Here is a 13,672-nt window from a genome sequence, read left to right as displayed (position 1 = left end):
AACAGTCCCAGTGAGTCCAGGACAACATCCTAAAAATCACCAGCCACACCAGCAAAAGCCCTGAGAGCTTCTAATACATGGCCCAGTTCGTCATGATGAAGTGGGAATCTCTGCAAAATTTTAGAGAAGCCCCGAGTTTGTCAAGCTACACTCTCTAGTGGTTCTACAGAGCTTAATTTATGTGGAAATCCTGCAGAGGCTCAGGAAGTCCATCCACCCATGCAAGTCTGGCTCCTGCAAGGGGTTATTGCCCATTTTTCCCCAAATGGGACAGGCTGGGAGTTGCTCAAGTCCTTCATTAGTTTCCTCAAAGTCCTGGCGCTGGAGAGAAATCACTCCTGGTCCCTCATACTGCGTACAGAGACCCGGCCCAGAACATCTCCTGCCAGGATTCTGGAGGGAAAAAAGTACAAGTGTCAGCATCTAAATGATGTGAAATGATCTGCAGCCTTGCGAGATGAAAAAAGCACTAATAGGAGTTCGGGTTTCTTTAATCCAGTTTAGGTGCAGACTCCTGTGACTCAAGATATGCCTTGGGTCAAATGCTGCTCTTGGTTATAGGGTGATGATGTTGAGGCAAAACAATGCCTTGGCATCGAGGGTTGGTGCTGGTGTCCAAGAGCAGGATTGCCCCTTGCCCCTGAAAAAGACAGATATCAAATGCCAACCTCCAAAACAGAGTAAACCCAGAGCAGCACGCAGAATAGCCGGCTCCTCCTTGGACCAAAGCAGTCACAACCCAAGCGCATCAGAAAATCATCACACACAACCACACTTCAGGTAGGAGGGCCAACCACAACTGGATCTGTCCCCTTGGTGAGCTGGATGCTGTATGGAGGGTGGAAGGGTTTGGGAGGGGGCACAAGTGAAGAGAAACTCACAATAATTAAATAAAATACAGGCATCATCTTTTTAGGCCAAAGCATATGTGTTGCAAGAGATACAATATGGAGACAGTGAGTGAAGGAGACATTGCCAAAAACCTCACAAAACTAGACTGAACACAAGAATGTGTCTCTATCCCTGCCTACGAGTGATGGAGACAAAAATAAGTGTCAGATAGACAGTCAATAAACAGATTTTTCTTTTCCCTAGGTGTCCTTCTCCAGGTCAAACGCATCCTATGAGCACTGCATCAAATTGTGCCCAAATTGCCCTGAGAGCATCAACGTTCTATCTCAGCAAGCCCTGCTTGTTAGGTGAATGACGATGATGATGATGCAGCTCTGGCATGCTGGCTTTGCGCCTGCCTGGGATGGAGCATCCATCCAGGCAGCCCTTGGAGGGCTATGGGCCCCTTGGGTTGGGTATTTGGGAGGCTTTGGCATGCACCAGCCATGGCATAAGGCTGGATCTGGGGATGGTCACTGGCATCTTCGGCAACTCTTCCCACTCCCTGGTTCCTCTCCTTGCTCTTGCCCAGGGCTAATGCTTGAAGTAGGCTCCGAGGAGGAAAACCAGCCCAGCTCAAAGGGCTTTAGAGAAAGGAAAAAGCACATCAAGGGAAGAAGGTTGACTGCAAAACCCCTTCACCACAATTTTCTCCAAGATCTCAGAATATGACTCAGAGCTTATTAAATAGTGTCAGCCTCCTAAAGAGAAGTTTGGCCCCAAATGGTTTTCCTGGTATTTCTTTTAAAAGAAACCTTGAAAAACCCATTTACAACTAAGCACAGCACATCCGATACAAGCAGTTTTCCTTTTCTTCCCACCCTCTTCTTTTCCACCCCACTGAATATATCTCAGCGGAGTACAAAGTAAGGTGGAGGTATGCCTTCACGGACAGATACAGTTTAAGCTACAGTAATCTGCTTCTACTATTATAGATGCTCAGCCGCTGCATATATTTAGACTTTTAACAAAATCTGCTAGGACTTTGCAAAGGTGGAAGAAATAAAGCAGGTTAAAAACCAATGTTCATCCAAGTGACCTTGTGGGTCTGCTTGTGGCATGTGCAACTTCTTACAAGGGGGTTTGGTTATTCTTGTCCATTTCCCAAATGCTACACAGCTCCCGTCAGATCCCTGCACTTGCTCTGGATATGTTTTTGCAGCAAGTTGTTGCTCAAGGCTTGAGAATATGGTTATCCTACTTCAACAAGCAAAGCAGACCACTCTTAGGGGCTGAGGGGTGGAGAGAGGGACATCAACCCAAAGCCTGAAGTGCTTAGAAACCATTTTATATTTCATAGACTTCAGACATTCAAGACTGGAAAAAGGTTTCTGCTCTAAGTTTTTTTCCATAAGCATGACTCCTTTTAATAAGTAATCAGCGCTGATCTTTTCGCTTTTCCATATCCCAAAGAGTTTGAGAGCAAGTCTCCTGCCTGACCAAGAACCTGAGTCAGCTGAAAACCATCAAGAAGCTCCTGGGTTCTGCCTGGCACACCATGATGGTCGCAAGATGCGCCATGGCCAAGGATTTGCTGACTGGATGTGAACGGGCAACACCCCTCCCCCAGCCTCAATTCTCTTCATGTTTTCATGTTTCTTGCAGAAGGGTAGAGCAAATCAAAGTCTGTTGCCCTCACCCCAATCCCACCAGCAGCCTAGGGCAGTTCTGGAGCATGTCAATTCCAAAGACAACTACTGATGCCCTCCAAACCTCCTGCCCATCCTCATGCCTCCACAACCAGCAGCAGGACAGTTACCCAGGCATTCACAAATATTGTCACCTAGAGGTCCATCAGTGAGGTTAAAATCTATACAGAAGACTAAAGCACTTGCTGCTGGTCACAGTAAGTGCACAGGTAAGATGGGAATTAGTTCTCCTTCCCCCACAAAGCTTCCACCAAAGCCCATGCTTTTGGTGTAATCATCATCATCAAGGAAAATAGAAAAAAAAAATATTCAAACTAATAGGTGGCTGAAAGAAACTCCATGTAAAAGGAGGCTGGTGTATTGAAAGACCATGACGTATCTGTAATACAGGCTTTGTATCTGCATCTAGAAAATGCACATACATTTCTATGCATCTAGAAAATGAACAATGTTTCAAAAGGACAGCCCCAATTCCATCACTCTTGTAGTACTTGGAAAAGCTTTATAAGGCAGTTTTGCGAGAAGCATTTGTGGGATCAAGCCCCAGGACTTTTTATTAATTAAAGTGTTTAAATAATTGAAATGTGCAGTCTCTTGACTCTCCTTAGCGTGGCTAACTGCTTGAGAGCTGACATAAATTATGGAAAAAAAATCATATGCAAGAGGACAGAGTTATCACCTTGAAGGATTTGTAACAGATCAAACGGCTCCATAGCACTGAGAAATGCCAACAGCCCTAAGAAGGACAATGTGATGGGAGTAAGGTGGTGAACTCTCATCTCTGGGGAAGTCAGGAAGCTCAGAACAGCTGTGTGGTCAAAGCAGCTGCCGAAATGCTGCAAGGATTTAGGAAAATCAGAATTTGCTGGGAATTTTTGACCATTAACAGGATAAAGAAGCATGTGGTCAAACCTGCCAGAGAGGACCCTGTCACTGAGCTTTTATATGGGAAGCTATTAAAGCTAGGTAGTGCTTGAGTTGTCCCAATCCTGTGATACAGCAATGACTCAACTCGACAGGAGACCAGGGGACTGAGCAGTTTGCAGCATTCAGAAATAGCTTCTACCTTAAGAAGAGAGCTTGAGACTGCAGCTTCACAAATGCTGCTTGGAAAGCTGCTCTTGCTGGAGGTGCTCACATCCAGTCCTGCACAAATAAGAGTAACTCCCGTGTCTCTCTCCCTGGTGGGCCCTCCCTACCCCACTGCCTGAAAGCCAAAGGAAAATCCAGTGCAGGGAAGGAAGCATAAGGAACTTGCCTTTTTTTTTTGCAGTATTCTAGGGTTGGCACAGCACTAATAGGGAACAAAATCTTCTGACGTGGACTGTCCAACCCCACTCGGAGCAAACATTGGAGGAAATCTCTTTAGTCATGAAAATCCCTAATATTTTAGAGATTTTCAGAAGTCACAGGCTATTTTTGAGGGACTTCAAACCCTTTAAAGGGATCTGATTTTCAGAAGGTCCAGTGAAAAATGGCCAATGTTAAAAGGCTTTGGGCTGAGTGCCCCATTCAAGTATCAGCCATATCAGCAAAAGATGCTATTAATGCAATCTCATGGTCTGTTCCACATACATCACACACATCAGAGCAACGAAATCAATACAATACAGAAACCTATGTCCTGACAAAGTATCTCCATGGGATGTAGTGCAAACCTGGCCCTCATATGGTGTCAAAGCAGGAAGAAATATCAGTACAGGTAACAATCTCTTTTGAAATAATAAATACAGAAGGTGGGGTTTTTTTTGTTTGTTCAGGGTTTTTTTTGTTGTTGTTTTTACTCATGACAGCATTTGTTAAAAATATTACATCTGCTTTTGAGAAGGTAATATCCTCTCTGTATAATATGGAAAAATAAACTCTACAGGACACACAACAGATACCCCCAGCTGGCACAGAGCTGCTCCAAGAGATCAGATCCACAGACTCATTAACGCAGAGGGCTGGTTTTGCCTTCCTTGTCCCCCAACTCTTAAAACATTGTGTTGTAGGAATGGTAAAAGACAAGAATACATAAAAACAGTAAAATGTTTATTTTCTTAGAAAAAAAGAGATTCAAAATGATTGTGATCATACTCCCATTCGTGCTCAGCAAAGCCAATACTGCAAGCTTAGTCCTTGATTAAGATACCTATTAAATGAAATTCTTTTTCCTCTTAAAATACAAATTCCTGCTCCTGCATCACTTCCAGTATTTCAGTGATAACATGCTTTTAATGGATAATAGTTTCTCGGCTTCTTCTCAGCAGAGAAACAAGGCCTGCTGTGGCAAAACATCCCATCTCCAAAGCTTGAAATCACCAGCATTAATAAGCACTCTGGCCCAAACGCGGACTGACAGACAGCTTAAGGGTGTTTCTTAGATGCTTGAATGTTCACTTATGGAAGCTTTGTATAACACTACCTCATCTGATAGAAAACAGGCCAGAAGCCTCAATAAAATCAACAACGTCTTTTGGATTAACTTTAAGGATTTGCTGCGTATCTGGACACAGAAAAAAGTGAGAAGTTGCAACAAGTTTTAACTAGCAGCAACAAAAACAGTTCCTTACGAGTTCTTAGCAATATTCCTCATCTGTTCATTAAGAAACACTGTAACTGAATGGAGCATATAATGTGGAAATGATCTTCTTCTGTTATGTAGTGCTGTTCACTCTAGAAGACTTCCAAAAGGTCTCGACTGGGTTGTAATCTATTTACACAGTAGTATTCCTGGAGCGAGGGGCAGAATTGGCACTATGTGACATCCTCCTCTTCTGAACAATAATCACGACCCTGTAAGGAGAAAAGCCAGACAGTTTGTAAATGACTACTTGAAGACAAGAGTAACATAAATCAAGGGAGCATTTACTAATAATACATATCAGTTCTCTAAATTTAGGAGATTTACGCAGTAGAAACCTTAAAAATAGGGAATGGAGTTTGCACAACTCCTCCAAGCTTCCTGAAGGTTTGCATGAAACCAGGACAGGAGACCCTTCCCTTTCTGTCACTATTAATCTCATAAATTTCATCCCCTATATTGAATTCCAGGGGCAGTCGAATAAACTGATTTACAAAACTATTTTATGTAAAGATATGCCTTGATGGACACAACCCTATAGAGCTGTTGCAAAAACATAATCTCTGAGGCAAAAGTAATGAAGCATGTAATCTATGAGCACGACAAGTCAGCTGCTGTGAACAAGAGTACTTCATCTGATAATCTAGCAAGAGTTTAATGTAAGAGCAAAAGATATTATTCGTATTGAAATTACACTTGCACAATGGGGGAAAACAGGCTAACTTTCACAAAACACAGACTTCTTACAGACCAGTCATGTTATGCCTTCCAGCCCTCCCAAACACAAGACTTGCAGCAGCATCTATCTAAGTATTACCCTCGGGAATGTCTGGAGAAGATATGTTCCATCCCTTGCTAGCTGCTTCTTGCAAAGCAGCAAGAAGAGGACCCAGCAGGACCCACTGTCCTGTTTCTCTACACAGAAACAGATGGAGCTGAGCTTTTCAATGCACAAGCCACCCAAGATATCCTGCGTAAAACAAGTGCCTCAAACGTAGTACCAAAAATCTCAACTTCTGGACTATTTCGCATTGTTCCCATGTGCCAGGTGTACCACCCGAGTGCTTGCATGGAAAATCCCAGCAGCTGAGGAAAGGGCTGGCAAAGAAGAAGAAAAGGAGAAACACGAGAGTCTCAGACCTGCAATAAAATGTAAAAGCTCAACAACACCCTCTAAGCAGAAGAGACCAACTCAGCAGTAGTAAAGGAGTGGTACCCAGTTGCCCCACAAATCAACTCCAGTCACTGTCCTGTCTGGAAAGAGACAGGGGAAGGAAAAAAGTAAAAAAAGAAAAGAGAGAGAGATGTTTCTTGATGCAGCTATCAGTTTATCTGGGATGCACAGCTGGGGTACACATCAGGAACAAAGGCTCCAAAATGTCTCTGCAATTAAAATCCCACTGGCGATGCTGGGAGTGCACAGCGTGCTTTGCTGGAGGGTCCACACCCAGGAATGTGTGGTGCTTTAACAGCTCTCTGTGGCCCAATACTATTAGTAAAAAGGCTTTCTTAGTATGTTGAAAAAAACCCCCAAGAGACTAATCAGCCCTAATTTCAATTCAGCAATCACTGACCCAGAAAGAAAGGAAAAAAATTACATTTTTTAAAGTAAAAGATTTGACTCAGAAAGAAGGAATGCTGAAATACTTTGCAGCAAAGCCCAAATCCATTGGTTTTCTTCATGCCAGGGACCACAATACATTTGGACAAACCCACGAGACTAAGCTGGTGGTGATGAAGGGTTTGTGCAACATGCTTCCGAGCTGTGAAAGCCACCAGTAGCGAATGATGACTGAGGCTCAGGGCATTTCCAGGAGGTTGATTTACCTGGTTCCCAGGCCTCCTGCTCAAGATGGAGCCCCGTGGCCCATCATTCCCCACTACACCATGCACCAGTGGCCACCAGTGCTATTAAAGGCTCAAACAAACCCAAAACATGGAAGAAAGCTGTCTTGCATTTTTCCCCCTCCCATTCCTCCTGTCGTTCTTCTGCTTCTGAGTCTGCTCTGTGGCAATTAAGTGCATCGTTCCTCAAAAGGATTCCAAGAAACTGCTTAAAAAGCAACGTGCTGAAGAAGTCCTTGCCACGGCACGGAAGCACCACCTCTCCCCCACTGCCCGAAGGCTGCCGAGAGGCAGGCTGCTGCTGCCAGACACTTTATTTCCATCTTCACACCAGTGGGGATGGAGACACCTCGGTGTCTTGGAGGTGGCCTTCAAGGCTGTGGCTCTCGGTCACCGGCGGGCGGGGAGCTGCCACCATCCCAACCTTCCCGCCAGCCTGCTCCTTCCCGTGAGCGTGCGTGGGCAGTGACGGCACAGCCGAATGGGGGGAGGAGGGTGAGAACTGCCTGAAATGCCAGGAACACCTCCCACACCTTCCTGCAGCGCAACACGCCGCTCTTCCACCTTCCACCTCTTCCATCTTCCATCCCATCTGAGCCCCCCCGCACGGACCCGCAACCCCAACCCAGCTGGCTTAATTTGATGCCCAAACTGCGCTAACACCTCGACGGCGAGACGAGGAGCCCCGCTGCAGCCCGAGGCTGCTGTGGTTTTTTTCAGGGAAATGCTCCAGAGCTGGGTTTGCCCCACTGGTGCACCGGCTGGCGGGAAGGGGGAGGACGCGACAAGGGAGCTGGGGGGACACACATTCCGCAAAAGGCTCCCGCGGCCACTCGGGGGCTGGCTGAAGTCTCCACATCCACGGCCCCACTCTGCCGCAGAGCCGCGCGGAGGAGCGTGCTGCAATGCAGGGGAAGGGACGCATTTGTTACACGCCAAGAATAATGTTGGAGCGAAGGCACGGCGGGCTGTCAGCTTGCATGCAAAATCAGGGGTTTTGCTTTCACTTGGGGTTTATGGCGAGTTAAGAGGATGTTGCTTTTCTTTCCTTGGGAGAAGGAAGGGCCATGTCCACCACCTTAGTGGCGGGATGCGATGCAACCTGCAGGACCACCCTCCTCTGGCAGGTTTGGCTTCTTTTGTTAGGGGTGGGAATCGGCTGTGACAGCAAACACCCCGTTTTGCACATACTGCTGCACCCATCCCATCTGTCCTACACCCACTGCCCTGGTTATGCTGCAAAGACCCACACCAACATGCACCCAGTATTTAATTCCAGAATGTAGGGCTCAGCCCAGCAAGGTCTGAAGCGTCCTGACCCAGTTCAACGGGGTTAAGCACATACTAGTCTTTAAGCACAAGGGAAACAGCATTTAAGCCCTGGAGCAGCTCATGAGCAGAAAGTCAAGCAGGTGCTTTAGCACCTTCTTGAAGGAGGGCTTGTGGTAAGTGAGGTCTCCTTGAAGAAATACATAGCAATGGGTATTTATCCTCCTAAAAAGAGCAGGAGAGGGGGGAAACCATGCTACAAGGAGGCCCAAAAAGTTAAAATTCCCCTTTTTTTTTTTAATTTTTCTTTAAAGCTAATTCCCTAATTGAATTTTTATCAGTAATAACAAGGTCAGTGTTCCTCAGGAAGATCAGAAAAAGACTAAAGCTGCCTTCCCTGCCGCATTGTAAATCCAACACATGGGTTTCTCATTGGTGCTCCTTGGGCAGAAAGGCAGGAGAGGTCTCTACCTCCTCATCGGCAGAGAACGAAGGCTGCTTTGGTCCTGCTAAGCACCATGGCCTCAATCCAGTAAAATACTTAAAAATGTCAATTTTTGACCCCTTGGTTGTTTCAGAGGATGGTGGAGGAGATGATACCTCGAGTGGCTGCACTGGTGATCAGTGAGAGGCCCGCTGTGCTCGAGATGAGGAATTATCCTGGTGGGGCTGGGAAAAACCTCACTTGAAACAGTGAGCTAACAGCTTGCAAAGCTGATAAAGTCTTCTGACGAAATGTCACTGACCACATGAAGCAGCAGTCAGAAGACGAGCTCTATGACGTGAGTAGAGGAGCTCCGGTAGCATCTGAGTGCAGACTGAAGTGATGGTGGGTTTTTTTGGGGGAGCGGATGTGTGTCAGGAAGGAAAAGAAGAAAGCAGAGAAGATGACACCCCCCCACAATTAGAGCAGCATTGTGGCTGAAAAATTAGAGTGCAGGATTGCCGGCCAAACCCTGTCCCTGCTGCCCAGGGGAGCAGGCTCCCGTGTCCAGAGGAGCCACAGGCCCAGCGCATGCAGCTGGTAACAGGAATGTATGGGCCATCCTTTCATAGCCCTTAACAGCACGGGCTATTAAATAAGTTTTAATGACCGAGCATGTAAATGTACTACACTGAGGAAGATGAGAAGGGGAACACGCACATCCAAGTCCAGGTAATTCCCGAGAAATCCTGTCTTCCTCCCCTGCAGTTTCAAAATCCAACTTACAACTTCTGTAGATGTCCACAGAAATGCCTTAACACAAGTGTGTGAATATAAGATAATTTTTAAAAAGCCTTATGCTCCTTTCCTGCTGCTTGTACCCAAACCAGAAGGGCTCATTCCCCTGCTCTCTCCCCTCGCTGCATCTAGAAAGTGCTGTCATCCTGATGCCCCTACCAGTGCATGCATCACAGCTGATGATATCTTTTTAGAGAAAAAAAAGAAAAAGAAGAAAAAAACACAGGAAAAGCCCTTTTCCCCATTGTTGCAGTGACAGGCCAATAAACAAAACCCCATGCCACCCGAATGCAGAAGCCTTCCTGGTTCAATAGCCTTTTGTGCAGCTGGCAGCCTTGCCGAGGGAGAGAAGGCAGCTAAGGAGATGCTTCTTCCGCCACGGCTCTGCAGCTTGGCACCAGTATCCTCGTGCTGTGGCCCTGGCGAGGAGAGGAGGAAGAGCAGGCTGGATGGCCTGGGAGAGGGAAATGAGCTGCACCAAGCAGCCCTTTCTTCTGCGGCGGCTGAAAGAGCTTGTGGGACACAGTGGTCCCTTTCAGAGGAGATGGCCAGCACTGGGAAACGTTAGCCTGGCTCTGCGGTGGGAACCCTTTTCATCAATCTGGTTTTGTTTACAGTGCTCGCAGAAAGAATGGGAAGAAAATACCAGGAGGTGGCACTAAATAATTGTATACTGTGCTCATTTTTGTCCGTTTCTTATTTTGCTAGAGAAAAATCAAGAAAGTCATTAAGAGCAATCTATTTTGCTAATGAGTTTTAGCTTAATAATTCTGCCCTTGCATACATTTTGGTTAGCACCCCACCCCTATTTCTAACGGCACTCTTTAAATACGATACAAGGAGCTGCATTGTATCTTCCCCCTGTGTTTCATGCTCAGTTTTACTAATGAGGGGATGGAGCGAGTTGCTGCCAGGCATCTCTCCCATGGCCTCCAACAACAAACCAGTAGCCTCCAACCCAGCTCCTGGCAGCCAGGTGTGCGCATCGGCAGAGAAACCCCTGCAAACCCGTCCTGGCACAGGTGTTCGAAACCAAGTTATCTCTCGACCCAAAGCGACATCCCCTGTGGAAGCAGAAACACGTTGGCCTGGGCTCGGTATCCACTGGCTGCATGAGAGTTCGTAGCAAGACATTTTCATGTGCTATTACATTTTTTGAATCTCATTTTCTTCTATGAACATGTTTGCATTGTGACTATTTTTTTAATAAACCACTGTAGCCATGTAGGAAACAGCTTATGATGATGGGACTGGTGATGATTTCCTCTGGTACAGGTTACCTGGATTATTTTGGGGTTGTTTTTTTTACACTACAAAGCCAGAGATGCTTCTTTTCTGAGGGTATAATCCCTAGATATAATCCTAGAACTTGCTTGTCAGCTGTTCAATTATACCTCAGCCTTGGTAGTTTTACCTACAAAAAACTGTAGACAGCAGTCTACACGCTGTGCCACAGCCTACAGTAACAAAATATCCTTAAAGGAGATAATTTCTGATGATCATTTTACTGCTCCATATGTAGGATTCGGAGAAAGCAGCCATTTTCCAGACCATTTTCCATGACAGCTATCATCAAGATGTTTTCGCTAGCAAGTGCTAAATGGGGTAAATTTTCCACATTCAACATTTTATACTTTGCAGCTTTTAATTTTGCTTTTATTTCATGTTTTCAGGGAAGCCTTGGTGGGACAAGGCCCTGTTGGAGGCACGCACAATCAAATCCAACAGGTGTTAAAGCTCAGATTTATTCTTCAGTAAAAAGTTAGTTAGAACGTGGTAACATTTTGTAAACCACAGGCTCAATGATGTAAAGGGAATTAATACTACACAGCTGACTTAAGAATTCTTAAGATTTAAAGTGATGGCTCCAAAACACGCTTATTACTCACCTAAAAGCTGAGGGCTCTCTCCTTCGAGGAGTTACCTTGGGCAGTACCCTGACCCAAGGGGGAGTCCCCGACTGCAGACCCGCTGCTCCCAGGAGGACTGGTTCCACCATGTCCTCCGGCGGGACCCCGTTTATACCCCTGCCAAATCTGACCTGTGGTCATTTAATCCTTATGGGCCAGGAGGGTCACCTCAGTGTACCTGGCGTGTCTCAACTGGCCAGTTCAAATTTCAACCTGCAGCCTCCAGGGTTTGGGGTTTTTTTCTCTTCTCCCTGCCTGGAGAAATTTTGTTTCCTGTTGAGGGGGTGTACTGCCACAGGGCCCCTCAAGTCTGTGGACCTGAGGTTGCAAAGACTGTGCCCAGGATTAATCCTCCGCTCTGAGCCATCCTGTTCAATTAAAGGGATTTCTTCTGAGAGGGTAAGGTGGAGTTTGCATGTGGTCCTACACAAGCAGGGTCCAAATAAATTTGAGATGTAGGGTCAAAAAAAAAAAGAAGACTGGAGAAATTTTAGGAGAGACATGGCAATTTGTCTTCTGTGTTTCACAGCAACTCTTTGTGAATCCATATACAATATCTAACTAAATTAGTCATTGCACTATTAGATTAGAGAAAACATAGGTAACTAATTTATTTGCCTGAATACCAGTACAAACAGCCTCATTTTGCTACAGTTTCTCACTGCAGCCAGCAGAAAACACCAGGTCATGCAGACAGGGATGCTGTTAGTGGGCTGCAATTCTATCTTCTTAATCAGAGATGGTATTTAAAAACCAGATTTATCACACCATGATGAGTGCAGCGACCTTCCCTGTCCTGGCTTGGCTGGTGAGACCCATTTCTCCTCTTCTGGGCATCACACAGCAGAGCTCAGATTTATCCAGCGGCTGCTGCGTTTGCTCTAGGAGGAATGTGTCAGTCGCTCTCTGCTTCCTTCTCAGGTTTCCAAGTCATAGTTCTGGCTTCATGTCTCAGCTCAAGTTAATCACTCGTACCTCTGACCCATGTCTTTCTAATTTACTCTGGGGGGGTTCTCTCCTGGAGCTTAATTGCTGCTATTACTTGTTGCTCATCCTCTGCTGGAATGTATTTATGTGATTTCAGGCAAGGCCAATTCTCAAAAAATTATGATAATGCTGTCACCAGATGAGCAGCCCCCTTACTGCTGCCTGTCTCTGCTCCATTTTCCTCCTGAACTCTTTGTATGCACGTGCCTTTTTGTCTCCAAATGCAAAGCCCATGACTCTACTCACAGTAACTTCAGTGAGCGTGAAACCCCAAGAGGACTCACTGCAGCTGCCGGCAGACGTTGGGAGCATTTCTGAGCCAGCTTTCGCCACAACTCTCAGGCCCTGTGCTGCTCACAGATGACTTACTTGGTCTTTCCTTTTCCTCTTCTCTCCCTGCGTGGTGCACATCCAGCCTTGGTGTTGTGCCGAAGCTATGCTCACCCGCTGCCACTACACCAGCACCCCATCATCTGAAAACCACCCCACAGCTGTGCTGAGATTTGTTCAACTTTTTAACTGCCTGGTTCCTATCTGTCTGGATGCATGCTGCTGTCACAGAAACACCATCACAAGAAGCACTCTGTGGTCTGTCATATACGCATGACACATACGTATGACATATAACTACTGTTTCCTGTGCTGTCCACTGCTTAACTCTACCCAGTTATCCCCAACGTCCCACATAACTTTGTATCTCTGGCTTCTCATCAGGTTTTGGGGTGGTTTTTAGCTCAAATTCTGGTGCCTCTGAAATGACTTGGTTGACTCTAGCAGAACAAACATCTAACCCTCCGTGCGAGGCTGACTTTTACATTCTCAGTCAGTCATACCTCAGCATTCAGTGCTGAGCCTTCGTTTCAGTATTTCTTCCTTCCAACAAACCCTATGAATTGAATTACCATCATCACACGCAGTTCCATACATGCAAGTTCTGCTCTAGCTCTCCGAGCAGGGACAGACACCCATGCAGAGATAGGAACAGATGCCTCCCTCTGAATGCCTCACAGTCTTTTGACACCCAATTTTGGTAGCTGGAAGCTCCATGTGTTGGGGTTGACATTCTGGTTTTTACCTTTGGGTGGCATTTGCAGAAGGCAGTTCAGCTTCGTACAGGCAGCCACGAACACAGGTGTGTGTTGGGTACTGACAGGGGCTAGACTTTCAGAGAAATTCTCCAGACCATTTCATTAAGGCTTTTTTGATGTCTAGGATTCGTAAATACTTCATATTTTCAATTGCTAAAACATCAGCCTGTGTTCTTTCCATTTCACGCTTTGATTACAGAAATTTTATTTCAGCTGACCTTCTGTTCGCTTAATCGTTTTGCTGA

General features: G+C 45.9%; 1 protein-coding gene across 2 annotated transcripts in view; it reads right to left on the bottom strand.

Moving 5' to 3' along the window:
• Nucleotides 1-4,553: 4,553 nt before the first annotated feature.
• The window catches only part of C10H1orf21 (chromosome 10 C1orf21 homolog), a 129,579-nt gene continuing 120,460 nt past the window's right edge, over nucleotides 4,554-13,672 (bottom strand). For both annotated transcript variants that reach the window (XM_075038681.1, XM_075038682.1), the window contains exon 6: nucleotides 4,554-5,318. In XM_075038681.1, coding sequence (XP_074894782.1) covers nucleotides 5,280-5,318 — 39 coding nt within the window. In that variant the 3' untranslated portion in view covers nucleotides 4,554-5,279. The remainder of the gene's footprint in view (nucleotides 5,319-13,672) is intronic.

Source organism: Buteo buteo, chromosome 10 (assembly GCF_964188355.1).
Source record: "Buteo buteo chromosome 10, bButBut1.hap1.1, whole genome shotgun sequence".
Taxonomy (NCBI): Eukaryota; Metazoa; Chordata; class Aves; order Accipitriformes; family Accipitridae; genus Buteo; species Buteo buteo.
This window is presented reverse-complemented; position numbering and strand designations above follow the sequence as displayed.